This window comes from Bombus vancouverensis, chromosome 6 (assembly GCF_051014615.1).
Source record: "Bombus vancouverensis nearcticus chromosome 6, iyBomVanc1_principal, whole genome shotgun sequence".
In the NCBI taxonomy this organism is placed as follows: Eukaryota; Metazoa; Arthropoda; class Insecta; order Hymenoptera; family Apidae; genus Bombus; species Bombus vancouverensis.
The window spans coordinates 15204672-15231386 of record NC_134916.1 but is presented as its reverse complement, the minus strand read 5'-3'; the positions used below and the strand labels follow the sequence as shown (position 1 = coordinate 15231386).

At 39.2% G+C, this 26715-nt stretch overlaps 1 protein-coding gene across 5 annotated transcripts in view; it reads left to right on the top strand.

Annotated features, from left to right (window-relative positions):
* Positions 1 to 26715, top strand: part of LOC117157627 (cell adhesion molecule Dscam2) — a 90365-nt gene that overhangs the window by 56056 nt on the left and 7594 nt on the right. For all 5 annotated transcript variants that reach the window (XM_076619364.1, XM_076619363.1, XM_076619362.1 and 2 more), the window contains exons 11-21: positions 2870 to 3049; positions 4587 to 4734; positions 5977 to 6275; positions 12149 to 12297; positions 12530 to 12684; positions 13621 to 13802; positions 17424 to 17729; positions 20460 to 20756; positions 22796 to 22931; positions 23440 to 23567; positions 25872 to 26300. In XM_076619364.1, coding sequence (XP_076475479.1) covers positions 2870 to 3049; positions 4587 to 4734; positions 5977 to 6275; positions 12149 to 12297; positions 12530 to 12684; positions 13621 to 13802; positions 17424 to 17729; positions 20460 to 20756; positions 22796 to 22931; positions 23440 to 23567; positions 25872 to 26300 — 2409 coding nt within the window. The remainder of the gene's footprint in view (positions 1 to 2869; positions 3050 to 4586; positions 4735 to 5976; positions 6276 to 12148; positions 12298 to 12529; positions 12685 to 13620; positions 13803 to 17423; positions 17730 to 20459; positions 20757 to 22795; positions 22932 to 23439; positions 23568 to 25871; positions 26301 to 26715) is intronic.

Genomic DNA, 26715 nt, shown 5'->3' with positions numbered 1-26715 from the left:
GAAGATATCCATCAGAAATTTCGCTGATCGGCCGTTTCCAGAGGTCTCATTCAATCTGAAATAAGCCCTCCGTCCGATGAAGCGGTGGTACAATTAGTTTCACCAGTTCGTTGCTCGTGAACATTATATTGCACCGCTTGGGAATGAAATTTCTCCTCTTTTTCCTCGATCATAGCCCATCTACTTCGTACTGTTACGATTCCTCTTTTACTGAAAGTTAAATCACTCATTATGGGAGGAATACGTTTCAAAACTGAGCCAATGAGGGAGAATATTAATTAAACGATTTAATATTGTTGGAATACGCCAGCACATAGTCGAGTTCTGGACGTAGATAAGCTAGAAGAAAGTGCAAAAAAGGATTGATCTTTTTCAACTCGTTGCGTTGCAATACGAACACTTCTTAAATTTGGAACTGTCTTTGCTTTTTGGACGAAGCAAGCTCTATGGTACATTTTTCTGAGTAATTCATTTTTATTCATAATAATTAAGCTACGGATATTTAGGCAGATTCAAAATTTCATGAGCAGAACTAAAAAAATCTCTCTCTCTCTCTCTTTCTGGGATATTTTATATAACTTTATATAATATATAACATACTACGTGCGTTTTGGTAATTTTTCTTTTCTCAAATTTCTCATAAATACATAAAAACCCGCAGTTTATTAATTAATCTCTGTTTCAATAGTATAAAAAGATAATATTTCATAAAAAAAGGTATTTATTTGCTTAAGGAAGTTATTTTTTTAACATGTTTTAAATTTTTTAATAGATGCGTACATCCGCATCATAAAGTCCAATTTGCAATCTGTGCTTTAGCGTTATGTTTTACGTTTCTCTGTTCAATAATACGTTTTTACCATTGAGAGACAGAACTGTCCGTTTATAAATGATGAAAATCCAACAAATGCGTATTCAAGATCGTGATTTCTTGCTACTTCGATACTTATACAAGATGTCTCTACTTGATATCAAAAGTCAAAGCTCGGGAAGTACTTTCGATCGCATTTTCACGTACGTTGTATCTTTTCACGCAACGCCGAACTTCCTTTGGACATTTACCCGTTTCCCGATGTTTATTGTATCGGAAAGAATGTCGAATGACGTTGATCCGCCACAATGGTAGCGTTCCTCTCTGTCGATGGTAGAGGCATACACGACGACACTGTGAATTCCGACGGATATTCTGATGCCCGGCTGAAAATTCTGTAACGTCATAAACGCGTATCGCATGAGGTAGCTGGGATTCCTCCTGAATTACGCCCGAATCGGCGAATGTCGAAACGAATTTCTGTTTTTTAAAATTTTTTTTGATAAGTCATCAGCGTGTTGAAAGTTGTAAAGTATAAATATGTGGATATTTAGAGAGACATCAAAGTAATGAGAAAAAAAATATATATGTGTGTGTACAAATATCAGATAAGTATTTTTCAAGCTATAAACATTTTAATTTTGCATATTTTTCGGAAAGATCTTGGTCAAATATTGTTTGAAATAAGCAGAAGAAATAACTATTTGAAATAATTTTTAGTTTAGGAATAGTATAGGCAAAATAACTTAATTTTATATTGATAATTTTAAATATAATTCGTCTTCAAATAATCTTCTATTTTGCACGACTAATTTGGATTTTAATATTAATTTGAATTGTAGATATATTGGTTTGCATATATTTAAATCATAAACAATGTAGCTAAATTATTTTAAAGCGTAATAGCATTTGGATATAACAATATTACTCTTGTATAACATGTATCCGAACTTGTAGAAATTTGTATTTCTGACGGAGTTGATAACTTTGATATAATAGAAACAGAAATTATTTCGGAGATTATTACGCAAAATTATTTCGAAATAACGTGCCTCTCAATAAGATGACGTAAATTCACTTTACGTCACTATATATATTTCGATTTAAAATATCCATAGTTAGAGTTTATTTAAGAGAGAAATATGCAGATAGGAATAATATAGAAAATTGAAAGATCGAAGATAATTAAACGGGTTGGTGCAAATTAATCCGGCTACTATATTAAAAGACTCAGGATATACTTGACATGAGCTACAAATTACAACGAGGCAGGTGAATGGTCTGTTACTGCACGGGATTACCATTACAGATAACTATAGTGCAGACAATACTAATCACCCGGATGAACATTTGCTATTCATAGAAAAGTCGAAATAGCACCGATCAAACAGTTATTCCACGTTTTCTATGTAAACAATATTTTGCCTATGTCCATATTTTCACGTATATTTTAACTTAATCTAACCTAACCGAGCTTATCGTGATATAACAAGTCATCAGAATAATCCTACAACCCTAAAGAAAGATCCTGAGAATTAATAGAAGATAACAAATCGTACGTTTCTGTAACTATAGCAAAGATCGAAAACGAGCTTTTGAATACGACGACGTTCCGCACCATTTATTAATATTAATTTAAATAATCGCAGGGAATTCTTTTTTATTTAAACCTACATTAAAGGAACGTCATAAGCTTGATTTTCTACGAAACGAGACTGCGAACGAACAAATTTCGTTTTAAATTTTCGGCTTACTTTTGCATGCGTTATAACCGTTATACCATTCGTTTTATCACATTCTATATGTAATATATTAATTTAATCTAAATCTTAATTCAATTTAAGCGAAGAAGAAGAAAAACTCCAATATCGAAATTCACAGATAGAAATACCTATTTTCCTTGTTTTTTCTTGTTCCCAATGAAAGTCTTTGCTTATTACGATTCTCGATATCGGAATATTACGACCCTATATTGCGACCCCTAACCAGAACACAGACAGAAAATTATGATAACGAGTTAGTTTAGACGAGTAATGGCTGCTCCCTCGAAACATTCAGGCGATACACCAGGCGACTACAGAGAGCTGGGATACAGTGGCACCGAGGGAGCAGGAGTTGCCGGAAACGGGTCCTTGGTGATCTCACGGGTATCCAGAGATCATGCCGGTTTCTATCTATGCCAGGCGAGCAACGGTATCGGGCCTGGCCTCAGCAAGCTCATTCGACTAACAGTTCACGGTAAAATATTCACGCAACAACAAGTTACTGCTGGCTGGATCTGTGTCAGTTTGCGAACTTGGGATTCCGGCCACGACCAGCTGCTCTGAAATTCTTCGTTTCGTGGCCGAATTTCTCGAGCTCCAGCCCAATATCACCATTCTCGACCCATACAGAGGGGAACGCCAGGCGAGGCCGATGTAGTTAATATTGCTTCATACATTCGTCTAAATTCGTTGATATAGAGAATTAATCCATTAGGAGTTAATGTCGTGTTAACGCCATATATATTTCATTTCCAATTTTCCTTAGTCAATTTATACAGGCCAATTAATCCTTCTTTGTTTTCTAATATCGTGATTATAGAAAAAAATGTAGAAGATTTGATTAATATTTAGGCTATGGATTTATATATGTATATTTGTGGGGAATTTAAAAATGCACGGGAATAATAAAACATTAAATATAAGAAAATATAAAATATTCAGAGCAGTCGCTATAATATTTACTAGAAAAAAGAGACTTTTATTTAGATTCCATTTTTTTAACAGTGTTTATAAAAGTTTATAAAAGATGAATGTGCATAAATATTCTTTTCCTGCTTAAGCAAATTTTACAATTTTATAAAATTTGGAGAAACTGGGATATATATATATTAAAGATATTAAATATATAATATACATATATATTAAATTATGATATATAAATTAATTAGAATTTGAATTCTATTTCATTTCGGTCAGTAACTAAAGAAATGCGATGACGCAATAAGAAACACAGGCCGTATGTTGCTCGTAGTCACGCAAATAAGGACTCAATTTATGCAATTCAAGGAAAATGGATCTTACAATTTATCGTCCCGTCTAACCATACATTTTTCGGTGAATTGAACATAAATATACGTGGAAATGTTTCACTTCTTTATCTACGATATTACTATTTCTATTCAAACTAACATTTCTAGTAATTAATCACTTTTGATTCACGTTGAAATATAAACTTCTGCCCTGAACTCGCCATTAGAATTAAAAATTTCTTGAGTTAATTTCCTTATTTAGATCTATCTATATCTCCTTCTATTTGTGAATGAAGAATGAAATAAACAACGGATTAAAAAGATAGAAATTAACCTAGCTGAGATAGATTTATCTTTCTGCACGAAATAAAGGACGTCCTTAATCTTCAATAAGTGGTAAATTTATGTTTCCAGTAATTTTCATGACACTTTTTCCAACCTAAACTCAGATCAGTCTAAACAGAACCAATCTAATCAGATCTAAACTCGTATTAAAGAAATCACATTAATATTCCGATTGTTCGATAACTAGCTTTTGATATGTTCATTCGCAAATCTTCTTAAAATCTAATATATATAATTTACGGCAATTTCTTGATTTTCTATTGAAGAGACAATCTTGTTAATCGGTTACTAGAAATATCGTAAAATTTTCGTTTAGAAAATATAATTTCGTACATCGTTCTGCACGTTTGGCGTTCCTCTTCGCAAGAAACGATAGATAGAAACGAGCACACTAACAATTTGGAATGCTCGAAACAGCGGGCCCTCAAGTATCAGTGAAAACGCGGCAGGAATCAGTCCGACGAGGAGAGAGCGTGACATTGCGCTGCGAAGCCGAAGGAGACGCACCTCTTGATCTCAGTTGGCGTGCACGTGACAGCAGAGTCGACCCCAACTACGATGTTAGGTTTGTATCGAAATTAATCAAGCCCATTCCCTCCCATACACACTGCAGCTTACATTATGAACGATCGATGAGAATGACACTTCGATCTCCCATCGATCTCGATTGACAGAGAGACACACAGGTTAATTACAATGCTAGTCGGTCGAGACAGGTCAATTGATTAACATGTTGCGTGTCCATCGTCGAAGAATACCATTCTCAATGGAGATCGATCAAAAGAATCTGCTTGCGAAATTTCTGTATATTTTAAATCAAACAAAAGCATCGAAGAGAATTAGTTAGACGCAGTTCAAGTAGAGTTTCCTCAAGGGATTCTGCTGGTACAACACTCCGTCGGTTCCACTCCACGAAGCATGTGACTGAGCGCCATAGTTGGAGAGTTTCCGCAGAACATTTTCCCAACAGCTCGCTCTGCATCGTGCTCCTTCATTACAAAATTATTCGGCGCATCCCTTGTTGCGTCGCTCGCTAACTTTCGCTCACGCAAAATTACTCGAGCACCGCGACATAGCAACGTTTATCAATAAATTTCTAGCGATATAGTCTTCTAGCATATCTATTAGATCCACGGATACGCCTTGTCGCGCATCCATTACGGCGAAATAGAAGAACGGGTGAACACGATCGATATTCGTCTGTGAAAATTGTCGTTCTAATGAATAAGAATGATGTAACTATTCTCATTTTGATTGTTCTGACGTGTTCGCCCTGATGAATGAAACACTTGAAGGATAGCGTAAGAATAGAATAAAAGAATAATACATCTACTTTAATAAAAGTCTATGTATATATTTGATTGATCTGACGTATTCGTTCTATTCGTTCTATTTATTCGCGGGGATGTGCAGATAGCCAACGATGGCTAGTGGCTCGAAGTTACGTGTACTTGGTGGAAACGATATAGCGAGATCATAAACTAAAGTGTTAACTAGGATCGGCGATTAATCTAGAATTCCAGAGATGCGAAGTTATACGAATGTTTAAACAATTCCGCCAAGCAGTACTTATTTAGTTATCAAAAAATTTATTTTTTATTCTCGAATCTTTATTCTTCATCGTTCGTTTTATTTTCCTTTTAAATTTTTGCGGTCAAGGTAATTTTCTGGTGGTACTACTAACTAGTCGGAGCAAGTACGAACTAGGTAAATGCATATTTACCGTCGCCATCCGAAGAGAAATTTTAAACAACCGTGGCAACGTAGCGGCCAGTTAATGAAACTGACTCTACTTTTTCATTTGTAGATATACGATAGACAACCAGAAGGTGTCAGGAAGGGTGATCTCCGAATTACGTATCACTCAGGCGAACCACATAGACCGTGGGGACTACATGTGCGTAGCGACGAATGCTTACGGGCATGCCAGAGCGAGCATCAAGCTGCTGGTTCAGGAGCCACCGAATTTTCCCCGGAATTTACACGTAGCCGAGCAAGGGAGCAGATCGTTGCTGTTGGCCTGGTCGTCGCCGTCCAGCGAGCAGGATCCAGCGCACGCCAGCTCGCCTATAACCAACTACATCGTGCAGTACAAGGAGGCGCAGGGTAGGTTGGCTGATTCGCTTTGTTCGCCGTACAGTACACGGCCGCCACGGTGTATCGGGTAACGCGCGTGATTATCGATCGAGGAACGGCGGCTGTCCAATGGACATCACCTGGGACATCACGTCGCGGGAAGCTTATCACCGGATCTTCCAAAATCTTTGCAAATCTTTTTATATATGTACATTGAATGAATTTGATTAAATCCTTTCAGTGTTAAGATATCTAACGAGGCAGGTTTATCGAACATTATTTTCTTCTTACTAGATCGTGGATGTTGGTGCTTTCATGGATAATTTAAAGTAAATAGTAGCTTTATTCGAAATATTTTTTGAGATAATGAAAAGTTCGAAAGGCAGGCTGTGTGCGAAGCGCGTATAATTTACAAGAATACATGAAATATTCAGAGTAAAACGTTCGTTATAATATTTAGTGAATGAGACAGATCTCTATTTAGGTTAATTGCGTTCATAAAAGTATGAAATTGCATAAACATTTGCCATCCACTTTTTGCGGTGGAGCAAATGCTGTGCAAATTTTTCATTTCTGGTACAAACTATATTAAATTACACTTAAAATTATTTGAAACGCAAAATGCACAGGCTTCAGAATTTTCTGATTCGCAATTTATATCATTTATTAGAGACGTCGAAATAGAAAAAATTATATTTTTCATATTTAAAAATTAATAAATTTCTTGGATGCGTGCTGAATCGCGTGTCGCCCTAGATTCATGGAAGAAAAATAAGTTGAACATTTTTTAAACAGAGAAGACAGATACAAAAGTAGTTTGTTGCTACTGCGTCTTCTTTATATTTGCGTTTACAACAGATTAGCTCGATCGATTTCCAATCTAGTTCCAGTCTAGTTCCAGTGGTATATGCAATATTAATTAAGTTGGTCGTGTAATCACTGATCAGTCGACAATGGATTAACAATTGCAGAAATATCTAAATTAAATTAGACTAAATATAGTATTAATAGTCATATTGGACGTTAAAATTTCACACAACGAAGCTTTGATATACATTTTTTAATTGAGTCGATCGATAAATAGTTGACTAATATAAATACAGTTTACGCGTACGTCGACAAAACCCATATTGGTCGTACAAATTAGTTCACAATGGCCACCAAGTGATTCTAAACGTTTTCGTTCATTGACATAAACGTGCCGCATAATGAGCAATTTTTCGAAACTCGTAAACATTCGACAATCGTAAACAATCGTAACATCACGAGTTTCGATTCATAACGCTGAAGGGGTTAATTAAAATTAATTTGAACTTGATCGGTGGTTTGGTGATGAGATTCGATGTGGTATGTTGGTTCCGTTTGATGGGATGGAAATGAGGAGGTCACTGGACTGAGCTTCCTGCGACGTTACAGCTTGCCTCGAGACAGAGAGGCGTGTCTCGGGAACGTGTACCGCGCCGTGACTTCGATTGATCGTGGTCAAATACGCGTATCGATGACATATGGATAGGCGTTCGGACCCGTGAGCTTCGTGCCGACTCGGAATTGGCAATGGGATCGAATTCACGCTGCGAACAAGGATGTTAGACTCATTCCTATCATTAGATTCGCATACTCATAGTGCACTCGTTGACGTTCCGAAACGTGTTCACACCACTTCCGTGAGATTCTTTAGCTATTACATCGGGAATAAGAAACGGTGGATGTTTTGCAGGCGATTTCTAGTCGAATATTGCGTTTCGCGCTAATTCCGGTTTGAAGTTGAAGTTTTCCAATAGCTTTCTTCGTCTTCAAAAATAATACAGAACTACTCTGCTCGAAACAATTAGAAGATCGATGCTGCAAACGGCTCTATTGCACTCACCAGGCAGACAGAAATGGAGAAGTCTTACATTGTCGATTATGGAGAAAAATAACTTGATAACTTGATAACAAATATTGGCAATAACGTAGTTTGTTGCGTATCAACTTGATACTATCCCTTTATTCTGATGTGAAAGAAAGTAAAAGGGTTGCTGGATATTTTCTTTAGGTAGTAATGTTCGATCGCATCACGCAGTTCCTAAGCGGCTACGTGCTCCGCGCTATGATGAAAGCCGATACGCTAAAGAAAATAGATATACCAATGTTGTTTGTTGGATTACAGTTGGGTTGTCTAACTTTGGCAACGCTACATCGGATCTCTTTCGTGTAATACAGCGTTTCTCAAACTTGAGATCATTTTCCAGCCACTCGCGGTCAATGTTCTAGAAACTGTATGTTCTCGGAAAAATATGACAGATTAGATAGAGGCCAAGAGAAAACCTATCTGGAAGTGTATTAATTTCAGATATCGAAAAAAAGACCGAAGATCGATCCGGAGGATTCTAACCTATTTCTTCGACCAGATACAGATAACTGAATCTTTATAGAGCCAGGTGATTTATTGCTTTGACATGTACGCCAGGAAAAAGACTCCCTGAAAGCTTCTTTGGAATTCAAATAGCGACCTCTTCTCGCTTGTGACGGTGTTATCCATCGCGTTACTAAGATCCATCTTGGTGTTCCTCGACTTTGCCGATGTCGTTTGACTCGTTCATAACGATTTCCGTGGGGAACGTGTCAGACATTATTCATACCTCACGACCATCAGAACGTCTTCGTTATTTTTCACTGGATACCCATTTTCTTCTCGTAACTCTTTCTATCTTTCCTATCTCTGACGTGATTTCTCCTGGTTTTCGTCGAACGTTTCTTAATCGATCGCGAAACTCGAGCACCGGGTCGCTGACGAATCCGTGTGAAATTTGAGAAACGCTGTGCAGGGTCTTCTGTCTGTTTCCCGATCGATTCCTCGACGCGAGATATTCGCAGCCAGGAAAAGGTCCTTCAGATTTTTGAATATTTAGGGCAATATCGCTTCAAGGGATCGGAGAGTACCGTCGTTCCAGAGATACCAAACTGAAGGACTCGTTCCGATTCCATTCAACTTACTTCCAGCCGTATTCCATGTTTCAATGCAAAATCATCGTCGACGATCTGGTATCGACGCGTTCAGTCTCGCAAAAATTTTTCATATACGGTGTTTTTTCAAAAAATTGGAGACAGGCCGTCAAAGCGTCTAGTATTCGTCAAAACACTAATGTGTTGTACGAAGAGTATGTTTTCAATAAAACAAGAAAAATTTCTATCTATATTTTCAGATTGGCTTTAAATTTTCGAACTAGTGTATGTTGGTGAACTCAAAAAACAATATGTCGAGGTAGATAATATCTCACTGATGAAAATATCTGACTCCGAAACCAACGATACTTGTATCCTCTTTTTATCTGTTTTTGTTGCTACATGCACCTGACCACAACTTTTTGAAACAGCCTATACGTCCTATAAAGTTTCTTGATCGACTTTTTTTCATTGAATTCGACACGCACGAGAGAGAAGGAAAATTTCATTACGATCACGACAGTTTTCATTTGGGCTATCTTTTGTTTACACGAACTTCCTCCGTCTGGCCTCTATATTTTAATTGCTTTCCATCCACAAGCACGATCGTCGTTTCATTACAGGCCGGCCGTCGGAAGGAGTTTGATTCGTAATATCTCGGCGGTGCCACATTAAGACTCCATTATTGGACTGTCAAGCTGGATCTCGAATTTAATCAATAGCCTGGCTGGCTAGCTGCGGGGGCAATCGGAGGGAATGAAATTATAGCGCAATATGGCAAACAATATATAATCAATCCGGGCCAACGATCGTATGCCAGAATCCGTGGTTTCTTTCGTGCGATTCGTCGCTGATTGGAACCACAAACCTTTGACGTACGGCTTTCTCTACAGCTTCCAAAGCTTTCCTACCTTTTTATCGACTTCTCTCGATTCCCCTAGCTGGAATAGCTGTCGGCCAACAAAATAACAAACGATGATCCCGCAGAACGCCCGCGAAACGAGCCAATTCGCAGCCCCGGTTGGTTTTTACATTTTAATGGAAAAATTAATTTCGAAGCGCCGCAGTCGAGTCTCCCTTAGCTCTGGCAGGACTTCCGGCTGTGAACCACGGCGCGTACACAGGGCGAAAGTTTTTCAATTTTCGTGAAAGCCAAAGCCGCCCTACCTTCGCAAGTTTTGTTAGCCATCGAATCAAACGCGTATTGTCGATGGAGAACCGGTCAACGAAAGGCTGGTTCGCAGAAAGGGCCTGCAGTTCGCTCGTATCCAACGGTTATTCGACGATATTTAATTACGCCGCGTGGAATGACCCGTTTTTTCGAGCAACACGAACAGAGAGCCAGGCGAAGGGTGTTATATCGAGCGAAGCGAAGGGTGGGTCACGGTTTTCATAAAAGCGTGCCACGAGAAGGAAGTCGAAGTTTGCCGCAAAGTTGACGCTGTGCTTCTTCTCTCTGTCTTCTGCCTTTATTTTCTCCGCCGGTGGAAAGTTCTCTTTCAAAGCGTCGAACACCCCGCACACAAACTCTATCTATCTATCTCTTTCTCCTTTTCCTCTCACTCGCTCTCCTTCTCTGTTCAGGCCTCGCCTACCCGCCCTCAGGATCCAGTCCCTCGTTAACTTCGGATGTCCTCATTTACGCCTAATCGACTCGAATCGCCTGGCCGCTGCTAAATTATCGAACTTAACACATGGAAGGACAGAGGCCTGTCGTGGTGTGAACGCGCGTGAAACACGTTTTCAGGGCAAGCACCGAGTCGGGTATTCGCTATCACTGCCGCCCCCGGGATTTCTTCTTGCTGCCACCCCTGACTATATCGATCGTGCGAACTCGATCATTCTACTATTCATAGTCGACGACGAATATTTCACTCGTTTCTTTATCCGAACATCGGAATTGAAATTAAATATACACGATTTTAATTTTGGTTTTCCTTTTCTTCTTTTTTTTTCCGTTCGTTTTCATTGTCAGAGCAAAGCGTGATAGTAATGGAATTTTTATTCATATAAACGGGTATCGAGGACACGCGATAAAAGAAGTTGATAGAGCCGAAAATATTGCATTTTTGTTCAATCACAGTGGAACGCGTTTGATTAACGTGCTTCAAAATTTCGGAAATACGTACCATGTGATATTACTTTATTGAACTTTACTCTCCCTTCGATTGGTCCTCCTTTTTCTTCAGTTTTTTCGTCGACCATGGATCGCCTGTTCGTTCGCACGTTCGATTTTTCGACTGCTTCGAGGCGGATTACCGCTATTCTGCCCGTCCGCGATATCAGCCAGTTAAGTCTCTTTTTCTGGTTCAGATAACTTCGTTTTCGATGACGTCTAACATGGCCGCTTGACGAATCTTTCAATTTTCGAGGTTTCTGTGCCAACGATGATAAAACTAAAAACGAAGTTAGTTAATAAGATCTGCGAAAAGAAAACGCAACAGTTACGTTCATGGTGTTTCATACAAAGTTACTATTTTTAACAGAAGTTTCCCTGGACTGAAAAAACATGGAGACTGTCGAAAGGAAGTTTATCGATATTATTAGGATATACGTCACAACAGACGTTCAACATAGACACATCGAGTTTAAATTGAATTCGATATACTTCCATCTTCGAAGTTTCGATAAGTCAGCGAACTTTGCAACGAGGAAACGCGATCGTTGCTTTTTCTTCGCAAATTTGTTTCCTTTGCGCCATTGAGAGCAACGAAGAAGCCTTCAACTGACGTCGATTATGTTTCTTTTTCCTTTAACTCGATGAAAAAGGACGAAACTGAAAACGACGCGTAGTTTCACCGTCAACTGGTAGAATAAAAAAAGCGTGACTATGGTAGCGCGCCTCGGGGCGGGACGAAAGTTCGCGTACATATGTTTCGTGCGGCGCGTGAAAGCTGTGCGTCGTAAATCCGTCGACTATCCTAGCGATCAACGATGCACAAGCCCTCTAAGCGTTGTCGTTGCCTTTTGCTGGAAAGACGTGTGGCATGAGCACAACACGCAGAAGATGGTGGCAGGGGACAACACGGTCGCGCTGGTGTCGCCTCTAAAACCGGCGACCTCCTACCACTTTCGGGTGCTTGCGGAAAATCACCTTGGAACATCAGCGCCAAGCGACATCCTTCATGTCAGTATCAAACATTTCAGCATGTCTCAAAAAAAAAAAAAAAAAAAAGAAAAGAAAAAAAAAAGAAAGCAAATTTTATCATTGTATCATATTATGTCCATCTATTCGTTCAGTTCGAAAACGACCGCCATTTCGTTTAACTTTATCATCGTTTCCCTTTTCACTCGGTCCACGCGTCTCCGTTCGATCGAATAAAAAACGACCACGACAACGGAAACCAACGACACAACAGGCCCAAACAGACGGGGAAATTCCTGGCGGACCACCTAGACACGTTATCGCTGAGCCTTTAGGACCGCAGCAAGTGAAGGTCACCTGGCAACCACCGGATCGATCCCTCTGGAATGGTGAACTTCTCGGATACACCATCAGCTGCACCAATCTCGGGTATCGTTATCCGCTTACGGCTATTTAGAATAGTTTCTAGCACACTTCGGGATCGTAGAATTTAGAAGGGAAGAGACATGGTCCCGATGAGGGGCTCGAATCTTCGTCGATTATCACGGCGATTCCATCGACAATGGACGGACGATCGGTTCGCGTTTCCGCCGCCGCGGATAATCGCCGTGCTTTGTTCTCGTAACAGATGTTTCGCGGACGTTCGTTGCTTTTTCGCTTTTATGAAACGTCCAATTTATTGCGATGTTCATTACGATGTTCGTACTGGCGATTATTAAACCGGGTTACGAACCGCGGGCACCAATTAAAAATAAAGCAAATTCAATTGCCTAACTCGATATTATGATCTTGATTATTTTCGCCTAAAGATAGTGGTGAATATTTTTCAAACACACGTAAATCTACGTACGAAAGGTCGAATATATATCAACAAAATTCCTGTGGCTTCTTTATAAGAGAATCCCAAGGAGACTTAAAAATTGACATCCTGAACTGGGATACTTTCTCCAGACTTTCCAGACTCCAGACTTCTCCAGAATTCTCGAGAAAATGTAATAACGTCGCTGGAACACGACAGCAGAATGGATTTGAACGAAGTTCATCGTTAACCATTACTAAACGATGGAATTTCTTCGTTGTCGGGATTCCATGGACTCTCGATTGTAATTCGCGAAGAATCGCGTCGGTTCGTTAAACGATGGCGGAAACGCGTGCTCCGTTCTTTCGACTACGAGATATTTCATATTGACTAGGAAGATATATACGGACATCAAGAAGAGGGGGATAGGGGAAGTTGGAAAAATCAGGAGACTATTTCTCGCTCTAGTTTCCACGAAATGGCTTTAAGTATCGTAGAGTTCCGAGTGTTCCTTCTCGCGCTTTATCTTTCTGCCTCGAGGAACACCAACCGTGGCATTATTTCAGAGGGAATGATCAATTGGTGAACATCACCAGAGTAGGAATCACGGGAAACGGGGATGGCACCTACGATTATAGGCTAACCGGCCTTCGAAAGTACACACAGTACAGCGTGGTGGTGAAGGCGTTCAATAATAAAGGCGACGGTCCAGGATCTGACCCGGTGTCGGTGCAGACCCTCGAAGACGGTGAGCAAACGATATCAAGGTTATTTCACTTTTGTTTTCTGTTCATTTCCCCCTGCTATTTCTGTGTTATTTACTATTTATTCTTCCCCTTCTCGTAACGCTATCGTTTCAGTTTTGAGAATATTTCCCTTCTCAGGAATTTTGATGTTAGAGTTTTATTTAATAAGCTTGGATTATCGTATGTTTTATATCGTCTGTTTTATTAACCACCACTTTTTCATTGTCTATCGTTTTATTGTCTTATAATATAAATGTATAATATTTAAATGTCGTTAGTTTGTGAGAAAAAGGTTGTTAATCTTGAGATGTTTGTGAAATTGAACTGTAAAAGTGAGATATTTACTGGGATAGGAATTTTCATGGTCAACAACGGTCAACATGGTCAACAAATTACAATTCTTAGACTGTTATATTTAATAACACTATATTATTCCTTAAAAACAATATCACAATTCAAAATGGAGTTTCAATCCTTTTTTTTAGTAGCTAGCAATACATATATAAATAATATTTTCTTACAGACCTTCAAAATCTAAAGATTATTAACTAATTCGTAAAGGAACAGGTATTTTTCATTAATACTTGAGTAATAAATTACTTTCTATTTAAACTAATTTCTAGAAAAATATACTTTTCTTAGTTTCATCGTACTTGTGCTAAATCGACAATATCGCTATTAATATCTCTCAGATAGATTTAAAAAAATGAAAAATATAGTACCTGTTTATTTAATCCCACAACAAAATAGGGAAGCAGTCTTACTAATACAGACTTGCTCGACATGTTATGAAATTTATAAATTGAAAATGTGCTGTTCTGTGAAGAAGGAAAGATATAACTTAGCATGTTTGCTCCCTATGGTTTTCGTATAACAAAATACGCAAAGTGGAGAAATAGCTTTGTTGCCTGCAAACTAAACGGATCCTCAAACGTCCTCCTCCGAATAAGAAATAACTTACGGTATTTCCAAGTTAGAACGGACGCATTTCCCTTGCCTCAACGAATCGTGATAAAGGATAATCGGGGACTTCAGCAATTTCCGGATAAATATACAACAGAATACAGCGCGTTCTCCAGCGCTGATGAGGCCGAAGACTCGTGCTTTGCCGCGAAACGATGAAATTAATTTTCGCGGCAGCAGTTTACACCCGTAAAGCCGCAATAACGGAGGGATTGGATGTAAAAAGTTTACATATACGATACATCTATCAAGCCAGTACTCATTAACGTACGCCCTTATTTTTTACCCCACTGACCTGTTGTTCTAACTTGTTGAGTTTCAACCCTCCAAGTATCGTATACCGTGTGCAAAGTAAAAACGGAAGCCGTTGTCGTTTAAAACGATTAAGTTCACGACAGTCGCGGAAGCTACCCTCGTCGCGCGATACCTCCCCTGGCGCTAAGAAACTTCCGCGGGACCATTTGCTGATGTTTCGCGATGCCACGGAAATATTTTCAGCAAACTTGTCGCTCCACATTGTATTAGCATCCACAGAATCCTTTATCTTTGTTATCCTGTTAGCTTTCTCCCCTTTTTATTTTCCTCGGGTTCCTGCTACGATACTACGTTATTTCTCGTATAATTGAACTAATATTATTAGTGAAATTTTAGTAGTCACGAGTTGTAAGGTATACGTTACTACGTTTAATAAATTCCCTGAGGTAATGAGAATAAGTTTGGTAGTAAGAGCAAAACTTTGGCGTTTACTTCCTATTAGAATAAGTTTGCTAATCGTAGTACTGTATTGTTGCAATCGATACACTCTTGGAATCGAGATAGCATGTCCCTAATGTTATTTTTGAAAAATATCATTCTTTTGAAATTTATAAGATTATTGCCTGCATCGTTTTTCGTTTTCAAAGCTTCTAGAAGACAATGATGAATGATACGTTCATTGGTAGTTTAAATTCGTAACGAAAGATAACGCGAGTTTCCTATATATTTATTGTGCTATTGCCAAGAGAATGCTGAAATTCTTGCAACACTATCTTAAACGAGACATGGGCAAAACAAAAAAGCATCGATAATGCTTAATTTTATATAAATTATATTACAGATAAATCATATATTTCTTAATAAAATCCACTGTACTTTGCAAAGTTGTAAATTTCATATTATCCAAGTACATAATTAATATTCGACATCTCAAAAAAGAAACTTTGTTTGTCAGAGGGAGACTGCATAAAGAACCGTAAATTTTAATGATAATTTTTAGGAATAATGTCTGTAATTCTCATCCTTCTATTTAATTTATGAGGATCTGATTCATATAACACCTAAACAACTCATTTTCAAAATAAATTACAAATCATCCGTTATCCTATAACTTGTAATTTATAGATTCACTAATTATTTAAATATTTAAGAAATTTTTTCCAGTAGAATCCTGTTAATTTGATATTTGACACTCTGTGTAATCCTTATGTAACCAGTGACCACATCTACTTCCAAAATATTTTCGAAATAACTTAGTTTAAATAATACTGTGAACAGCATCTAATATAGAAATATCGAGACCTCGTGGAGTTCCCATTTCAATTTTTGAAACATTCGACCAAACGTTTAACCGACCTTTATCGCGAGTTAAAGTTCAACGACTAGCTGCAACGATGCATGAAATCTGTCCATCACTCGTGCGACTTCCGTGGTTCGTTCCGCTCGAAACAATGGCTGCGCTTAATTGCGCGGTTTCCTTTGCCAACACTCGAGGAAACGGTCGTACCACATTTTCCAACAAACCCGTCATCCAACGATAGTCGGAAATAACTCGAAATTCAGCCGCCTGAAACTACATATCTCCGCGAAAAAAGATGAACAACAGCGTTTTGACAGTTGGATTTCGAAGGACAAATTTCTCTCCGTCGTAAGTTCCCTCGAGAGCAACCGGAAACGTGGAGCGGTCGCGTTCCATATTCCCATTCGGTTTTCTCGGTTGCATAGAACTCGTGATGCAGCTAGCCATCGAACGAGCTACCTCGGAAAAGAAACACTCTTTTGCGTTCCGTGAAAACCACGGATAGAGTGGATATCGCTTTGTGTCGTGTACACGCGCATGCCACGTCGTTTTTCCGCTTTTGACATTTGACCCAGTGGAGAAAGATCGCGGCTTGTGGACCACCCTTTTAACGAGACAGAGGAATCCCTCTGCAGTCGGTCACATCCTATACACACAACGACATTCGAATAACGAGCCCTGTCTCGAAGAAATCGATCGGTTTCTCCTGCTCGCTTTCTCCTCAAGAAGTTAGCACTCGAAGAATTCTACCCTTGCAATCAGGAGCGCAAAAACAATCCACTCGACACCCAGTTTACCTCTTCTCTTTGTCCTCGAATTTCCTCTCGAAACTGAAAACTTCTAGTCACGCCATTTGCCGCGGCAGTAACCAGACCCGCGACTCCGTCATCCTGCCTCTTTGCTCGAATTTCCACAGACAACGAGGATGCGATCGACGACCACCCTCGTGTTTTCCCTCCGCCGCATCCACATTTCCAAGCGTGAAGGTTAATTTTCACCGGTCACGAGAAACCGCCGCGTGTAGCGTATTTATAGAACGAGCACGTCTAGTAATACAATGGTATACGAAGGTTTGCAACGAATTCATGGTTACAATTTGACGCAGTTCCAAGCGCCCCGCCGCAGACGGTGGCGTGCGCCGCTCTAACCGGCCAGAACATCCAGGTGACCTGGAAACCACCGCCTTCCGACAAAGTTCACGGGGTCGTGCAGGGTTATAAGTTGCTGTACGAGGCGGCCAGCGCGGTTTTGGAGCAGCAGGCAGGCAGGGAGACGAAGATCAGCCATGCACTGAGCACGGTGCTGCATGGTCTCAGCCCCTACACTAATTACACCGTACAGGTGCTGGCGTACACCAGGGCTGGCGAAGGTGTTACCAGCAGTCCGGTTTCCTGTACCACCGAAGAAACTGGTAATCCATTTGCTACTAATATCTGTCGTATTTCTTGCTTTCGTCCTGTGGTAAACAACCGAACGTCAACTATCGACGAACAGAAGGAAATCTTCGAAGCGACGTTCCGACAGGATTGGAAGAATCGACGACGGTATAGCTTGCGGGTTTCATCTCGGTGCTTTACAGTAGAGTCGTTCTATTGACGTTTCAATAGATCACTATATAGATCAACGAGATTGTCGGCCAGTTTGTCGTTTTGGGATTGAGATTGGAAGATTAGGAGGGGTGGGTTAGTGGGTGGATCGTGGATGTAAGTCGGCTAGAACCGGGATGTTAGGATTATTGAAACGTTAATGAGCTGTCAGACACTAGTACCGGTATTGGTCGAGGTACTAAAATTATTGAGCTTCTTGAATTAGCTGATTATCCCAGATACGATTATCTGGATTTCGATTTTCGGTGAATCAAATGTATACATTGCTATTCATGGATATTAAGATACCTGGTTTATGTTCAAATTACCAATGAAGCGATTAATTAATCGTAGATTTGCATTTATACAAGATAACGATGTAAGAATATGCAAGCGCTATTTCTGTAAGTTACGAGAGAAACATAATGTATGAAGAATCATACGTGTTGGATGGAAGAATCGTATAATTTCCTCAGCTAAATTTTGAGAAAATACTGTGTGAGATAGATGTAAAAGTCGGAAAATTTATATGAACAGCATATACGTTTAGCATCTGAATCCTCGTATTTATTAAAATAACGTAGAAGTAAATGTTTAGAATGCACGTAATGTTCAAGAATACATAAAATACGCAAAGTACAGTATATAGCATAACATTGTTACATAAAACAAATTCTTATTCTCGGTTCCATTTCGCAAATTATGTTTATAAAATATTAATAACAATAGAATCGCAGCTAGACTTTGGAGATTCCAATTTCTCCGATATTTCCGTAAGACGACTTATTTCTTCCCAGCTCATGTGCGCTATTTCACTACCGTTTAACCCAAAAGAAGTTTAAACTCGAGTAACATAAGCTCGAAAATTTCCTGCCAAACGGCGTTCGCGTGAGATGGCTGCACGGTTCGCTTTATACCGGAAACAAAGGAGGCCACTTGCAACCATGAATTCCGGAGAATCGGCGTGGCTGTTTAACGAGAATGGAGAAACGTGGACGAAAAGAGTCAATGACAGAAACTTTAGTCGCGCCTTTGAAGTTAACGTTATACCGAGTTTGTTCTCGTTCTCGTACAACGTGGAAACTCAACAGCAGCTGGTTTTCCATTAAACGCAGCTGCACACGGGCCACTGTACGCGCCGGCCCGTCGAAATTCCGCGAAATGGGTCGCGAATAATTGTATCGCGTTATCGCGAAACTCGTAATAAACGCGCGTCGCGTCGCACTGCCTCGCCAAACGAAGCACAGGCGCGGGACGTAATCGAAATTTCGTGTATCACAAAGAAAACGCCCGAGTCCCGGGGAGAGTTTGTCAATGACAGAAACTCGGCGCGAGTGAATCCCGCCTCCCGGTCCCATGGATTTACTCGTCGGCCCTTTATAAACGTTGTTAGTTGCCGAACACCGATTCGTTTTGAGCCGTGCAACGGACAGCTGGCGATATACAATCACGTGTCAATGAGCCGATAAATAAAGAGAATTTCAGAAAAGCAGAGCTTTAATGAATATAATTAAAAAGGATTGTGTGATACTTTTTCGACAAAGTTTATCGACAGACGTATATAGTCATTGTCACAAAAATCTGTATAGGTACATTCTACAGAAGGATCATTTTTAGGGGAATAAATTGCTACAAAATTTTATTCTAAAATTGTTCGTCATCTTATGACGAGAGATTCGAGATATATTTTATTCTTGCTTCGTGTGTTAACAAATAAATATATTATTACAGAATGTTATATATAGATGCATTATTAAAATATTAGGCGTACGAATGAATAATCCAAATTTTTCAGTGAGAATCAATGTTTATTTAAAAAGAAAATACTGCAAGTTGTCGGATCAAAGTATTTGTCGTCGCATCCTACAACTGTACACCATCTATTAGGCAAATAATGAATTCTACCACGGAAAGATATTGCGTCTCTAGGCAAGATCCAATGATTAAGTGCTGACAAAGGAGAATGTTCTACGAAATTGCTGAGTGACAACGCTGGGCCACACACTGCTCCTGCGACAAAAGACATCGTAATGAATCTTGTTTGGAACGTCTTGCAGCAGTCAGCATGTTCTCTAGACATTATTCCTCCAAATTACCACCTGTTCCGATGCAACACGTCTTATCATATACTTCCAATTAGCGAATGAAATGCAAACATGACTTGACGATTGAATCTTGTCTCGAGACAGCATTTTGTCGTAGTGAAACTCGTCACTTACCTGATAGATGGTTTAATATAAATAATTAAGAAAATATTTTTTAAACAAACTTTAAGTTACACTGAAAGCTTTGTACATAAATACGATACAATATACAACGAATATATACGATAAAACTGACCTTTTATCTCTACCAACAATATTTCAACGATTCAACAGAAACGCAATCTAAAAAAGATTGACAACTCTCCTCCAACATATTCTTTTTACTCTACCAATCCCGAATTCGAAACGTATCACGATTGACCATCGACGTAAGCAACGTTTTCTGTTCTCTTGTCCATCTCTTCCGCTGCACATCCGGGACAGCTGTCACACCTAGTTCTCCTGTTTCAGTTCCGGACGCGCCGGAGCGCGTGAAAGCTGTGATCAGTAACGAAGACGCAGTGGTAATATCTTGGCTGCCTCCACGGCGACCCAACGGAATCCTTACCAAATACACCGTCTATGTTCGGGTGTTGGACCAGGGCCAAGAGGTGAAGATCACTAAAAATTCGTTGTCTGAGCAGAACCTGCACTACGAGGCGACTGGGTTGAAGCTGCGCGAATCCTACGAGGCCTGGGTTACGGCCTCGACCAAAATGGGGCAAGGACCTAGCACTCCGGTCATCAAACTTCAGTTGAGCAATACTGGTAAGCCATCGTACGACGAACGCGAAACTTTCCCTCTTCCTGCCGCAAGAAACGTTTCTTCGTTTCAACCATACCCTCGGCTATTTCTCTTTCTCCCCCGCCCCCCTCTCTCTCTTCTTCTTCTTCTTTCTTTCATTCCCTGGAGGAATTGAATTGAACAGCTCGATTCGCGAACGATCGTGGCGAACACGTGGAAAATGGGGCCAATGAACGTGGAAGTTAGATGAAAAATTCGTGAACCATGATCCCCCGGGAAACAAACCACACGATGCTGGCTTTGTATTTCTATATTCTACTCTCACCATCGTCACTTTCTCTTTTTTTCATTCACATTGAGCTTCTCCTTCTACTTTTTTAAGATTCAGAAGTGCTGTATCGTTCTTACTGTATTTATTAGAACATTTAGATACTAATTAATTAGGTCCAAGTATATTAAATTGCCTGTCATTTTTCGTGGTACTTTAATATAGTTATATACTTTTCTATAATGAAAATGGGATGAAAAATTTGATAACGAAATTCTTCATTAGAAAATAAGGACATGTACCAATATCTTTCATGGCTGTTGTAAATATCCGGTTACTGTAATAATTAGAAGTAGTACTGTAATTAATACTGTACTTAGTAGTAATTAGAAGTACTTACTGTAAAAAATATATATCTCTTTGTGAGATCAACAGTGAACTTAAATTATCTATTAGAAGATATAGCGATAATATATCTTGCTAGTTGCTACATACATGTACTATTGAAATATCATTAACGTCGGAAGTCTTTCCATCGGCTTAAAAGAACTTTTCTAATCTAACTTATACTTCAGAAATTAAAATGTCTGGAGATAAAAAACTAGTCAAATAATAAAGTACTTCTAACAGGATTGACAATTACAAAGGCCAATTTTATTATTGCATATTGGCTTGCAAAAGTCAATTTAATCAGATTGTAATATGAAGTTGTTCGAGAAGTTCGTAACGAAATTTAGGTAAAAATTTAGCGCTTTATCAAGTAACGTCTTCACTGTTTCTTTCGATAACTTCCTCCCAAACATCATTCTCTCCGCAATTTTTCCATTCTTTCCAACAATAAATTCCTTCAAATAGATTTTAAGTTCCCTCAAGTTCTTAAAGTACTAAATTTCTCGTAATAAAGAGAGTTGTATAAAACATAGAATGAATAATCACGTGCCTTCGATAAATGTAATTCCTGTTAAAATTCATTACTTTTTGCCCACTTTTCATCGACACACGAGGCTCAACGTTCTCTTATTGGAAAAGCGAAACCATTATAATTAACGAATTCCGATAATAATTTTAAAATTACAATACTATGAAGCTAAAGAACACAAAGGTAAAGAATTTTTCCAATAGCAAAGTAATTCCGCAGGATTTGACGACTATAAACTCGTTTTTGGTCTCCTTATTGCGTATATTTGTCTTCGAAAATTAATTTAATCGCATCAAAATATTTTAAATATCTTAAATATTCTAATAATGCGATAGCCACGATGATTTCCAGAAATAAAATCATTACAATTCAATTTAACCGTAATTTAGTAATTCAAATGAATAAAACGATAGCATACCAATAATAATTTTCATAGACCAAGTTCGTTTCTGGAACAAGACATTCGATGGATTTCTCTACTACTTGTTCATTGCCTCGTTTCATATGCATGGGATGTATAATCGATGTTACTCCCACGATTCTTTACTTTGACTTTGACTGGTTCAAAGTTTGGGTGGGGTCGAAGTTGATCGAAGTGGCTGTGCTAATATAGGACTTCCGGGAATCATGTATTTTAATCAAAGTAACCCGGCTAGATTCGTTCGAATAATTGAAAGCATCTTCCCCGAAATCGGTGCTCGAGTTTCGTTTCTCAAATGTCCCGTTAAAAATTCTTTGCTCTCGAGGAATATAAGGAGAAGGAGAAACGATGAGAGAGGAGAATAGACGAGGCAAGTTTCGAAAGTGAACTCAAACACGGATCATAGCTGGAGGAAGTTTAACGAAGAGCAAGGATAACCGGGACTTTTAATTAGTTCCAGCAGCTATAATATCGTTCGGAGTACCGCTGGTGGTGCCGTGGAGGGTGGACGTCAATATGGCCTGTCTCGCCGTCGGTAATCCACGGCCGACGGTGGAATGGCGTCGCGGCGACATCAAGTTGCAGCAGAAGTAAGTGTGAAACGTGTGCAAGATCGTGTAGATGTATCATAGATTGTGTTCAGTCTCGTACATTGAACGCAATACATAATAATAAATTCCTGCGAGTTTTTCGAGCGGTTGGAATAGTTTACGACTACTTAACACGTTGACTGTCACGGTGATCATCGATGTCATCTATGTTATTAAGTATTTTTAGAACGATGGAAAAAAGGTAAATTTCATGAACTAAAAAATCCTCGACGATGCGAATGATTTAGATAACAAATGTCAGAGAAAAGCTACACAAATACGATTGTAGTCGTAAATGTGATTACTGTCACAAAGATTAAATCAACGCGTTCCACATTATCGTCACGGTCGTGCGTAATAGTAAATAATAATAAATTCGTGATTATAAATTCATCTCGGGAAATTCGTGATTATAAATTCATCTCAGGAAATTTGCCCGCGAATTACGACACTTGAGACAGTGCTACAGTGTATGTAAGTATATAAGATGATGATGTTTCCACGACAGATCAGACATCGGTTCGGACAACACATTAACACTGAAGAACGTGCAGAGGACGCACGAGGGAAACTATTCCTGCCACGTGAAGAATCCTCTTGGCTCCGACGAAATCGTGTACACGCTGCAAGTGCAAGGTATGTGGAACGAGTCACCTGGGAGAAAAAATTATCCCGGTGATCCAGATTCTTCGTCCTTTAATGTCATTTTGCAGTAATCGCTTTATCGCGACGTTGTTATTGTATCTACGGTGAGAAACGTGAGGCAATCCTTTTATTCCCGCTCATTCGAAACTGAGATTCTATTGTATTTAAGATAATCCTTCCAACCCTTATTATACGAAAACTTATCTTTTTAAACCACAACGTAAAAATTCCTCCTTCGTGGTATCCCTTTCGCTTGGTTTAGGATTCTTCCATCGGCGATTTACAACTAAAGTAAAGGGTTTACCGCGTGTTGTTTGTAACATTGTTTCGGCGAGAAGGGGATAATACCAGACAGATAACCGCTATGGCGAAACGAATCGGGTCAACGGGTCGCATTGGAAACGCGAATCGACGTCGCGTCGAAAACGCAAATCGACGTCGCGTCCTGGGTAACCTTCGTTTGTCTCGCTTGCGTCGCGCGTATTATCATGGCAATGAACGGGAATTGGTCGCAGTTATCCTGGAAAAGCTCGCCGTTAATGGGAAGAGGAGAGTTCGTTAAAAGTTACATCGAACTGTTTTACGTTTCGATGGCTATGCAATTATTTGGCGTCGAATAAAATACGTATTTCGAACACGCTCGAGAAGATACACCAACAACTATAAGTATTAAAACACCTATTAAAATTTCATATAAATTGCATATCTTTCTCTCTCTCTCTCATTGCTGTTTTATTACAAATTTATTTTTTCACTCGCGTCATATATACCTTACGATATAATATACTGAATAAAGTAAAATTGTTTACTTTCTCCCAATGAATAATAAGGAAAGATAGTTCGTTTTGTTACTTGTATTATATACAGGGTGGTTGGTAACTGGTGGTACGAGCGGAAAGGGGGTGATTCTACGCGTAAAAAGAAGTCAAAAATATAGAATAAAAATTTTTCGTTCGAGGCTTTGTTTTCGAGAAAATCGACTTTGAATTTTCGCTCGGTACGCGTGCGGTGCGGTTATAACGGACATCACTGTAGATCGTTGTCTCGATGGAAAAATTAAAAAAAAAAAAAAATGAGAAAAAAAAATTTTATTCTATATTTTCGACTTCTTTCTTCGCGTAGAATCACCCCTTTGTACCACCAGTTACCAACCACCCTGTATATACCTTATGATACAAAATACTAAACAAAGTGACCTGATAGTTATGGTAAGTAGTATACGACGAATACGTTTACCAAAGACACTTAGTTACGCGGGACGAGCGTGGAACGCGACGACGACGATACAATCTCCACGTCGTTCGAATTCTCGCGGTCGTACGTGAGAACGGATTTGGGGAAAAACTAGGCAAATATGTTACACGCGACGTGCACTGAGTTTTCTGATTTCGTTTCCTGTCGGAGACTATGGTGGCTGTATCTCAAGCTCAGCAAGAATAGATCGCACCTAGAGACTTTGCTTTGGAATTTGTTGAACAGTTGGTTCTTATGAATTACAAATTCTTTTCAAGTTTCTTTGAAGACTCGTTACTTGTAAAGTGGGTCGTTGTTTGCCTAGAAATTTCGATAACGATGAAATGAAAAATTGGTCAAAATAAATCAATTTTAAATTCTAATTTTTCTAAATGTGAATAACAGTATGATTTCGTTTATCTGAATTTGTCATGGGACAAATAATGTAATTAAAATTCATACGATAGCAGTTTATCAATATCATTATTTTTATTCCCACATAATAAAAGTCCGTGTTCAAATAAGTGAAAGAGATTCGATCGGCAGGGATCCAGTCAATCGAGCATTAACTAAAATTTCATTCGAATAAATGGAATTGAAATAAATTATTTCCAATAGAAATGAAATGCCGCATTAAAACATAGCCCAAGAGTTTGGAGTTATCTCGTCTTCTCTGGCTAACTCTGTTGCGGTAGAGTATCTCGCTCAAGTTTGAACAAACCAAGTGATTCTTGATATTTCACCAAAAATTTGTAGCGAAAGAATGAAGTGAAAAATCACTATCAAGTACGATCATCAATATCGTATTATTGGCGATTATCGATAACGATTATCTCATTTTTCCTTAAAACTTCAGAAATTTGTTAACGACAGTGGAAGACATTCGGGTCAAGAATGACTCAATGAACGTTACTAGTTGAGAGATTTAACAGATCGAGGGAAACAACTTCTCTCCCGTTCTCTATTTACGGCTGTCCAATTTATAGTTTAACGTGATTAATCAATCGAGCAGTCGTTCTTGAGCGATCAAACCACTGGCCTTAATCGAACAACTTTGCACAGTGCCGCCAACTCCACCGACTTTGATCGCCACCGGTACCACAACCGATGCGGTTCAACTGCAGTGGAAGCAAGGCGACAATGGGGGCGCCCCTATCAAAGGATTCTTGTTGGCTTATCGTCGAGAGTACTCCGAGTGGGAGGAAGTGATGTTGGATAGGAAAGCAAACACGCATCTTCTCGAAGGTTTAGAATGTGGGACCAAGTACCAGTTCACGTTAGCAGCCTTCAACAGGATTGGTAGCGGAAGCGCCAGTAAGATCGAGACAGCGAAGACAAATGGGACGAAGCCTATTCCTCCTACGAAACATCAGCTGATCAAGTCCAACCAGACGTTCATTACGTTGGAGTTGACCTCCTGGCAAGATGGAGGATGTCCTTTGTTGTATTTCGTGGCAGAATATAGGAGACTTCCTGGTGATTGGTTGCTCGGTAAGCGTTACAGAAGTAGAAGATTATATGGAGATACTGATTTAGTTTGAATTATTGTTATTAGCGAAATTTTATAAGTTACAAATTACATGGACTAATATAGTATACATAGATCACCCCTAGGTTGGGGTTAGGTTCCTCGTCTTCTAAACAGAAATTCCCAGCTCTAAAACGTTGGAACCACTTCCTACAGGTGCGAGATGAAAGCGTATCTTCTCCGTAAACAGCACATATGTTTCTCGTGGCAATTGTTACAGAACTTCCTTTCCGAAATTCATATAACATGAGATGTCGAAAATGGATACGCATTTCACTCATGATTTTTTACTGTTAGAAATCACTGTGTTCGCTATATTACCACCTTATATCCACGAAAATCTGCTCTAGCCTGTTCTCGATCAGCTAAGCTCAAGTG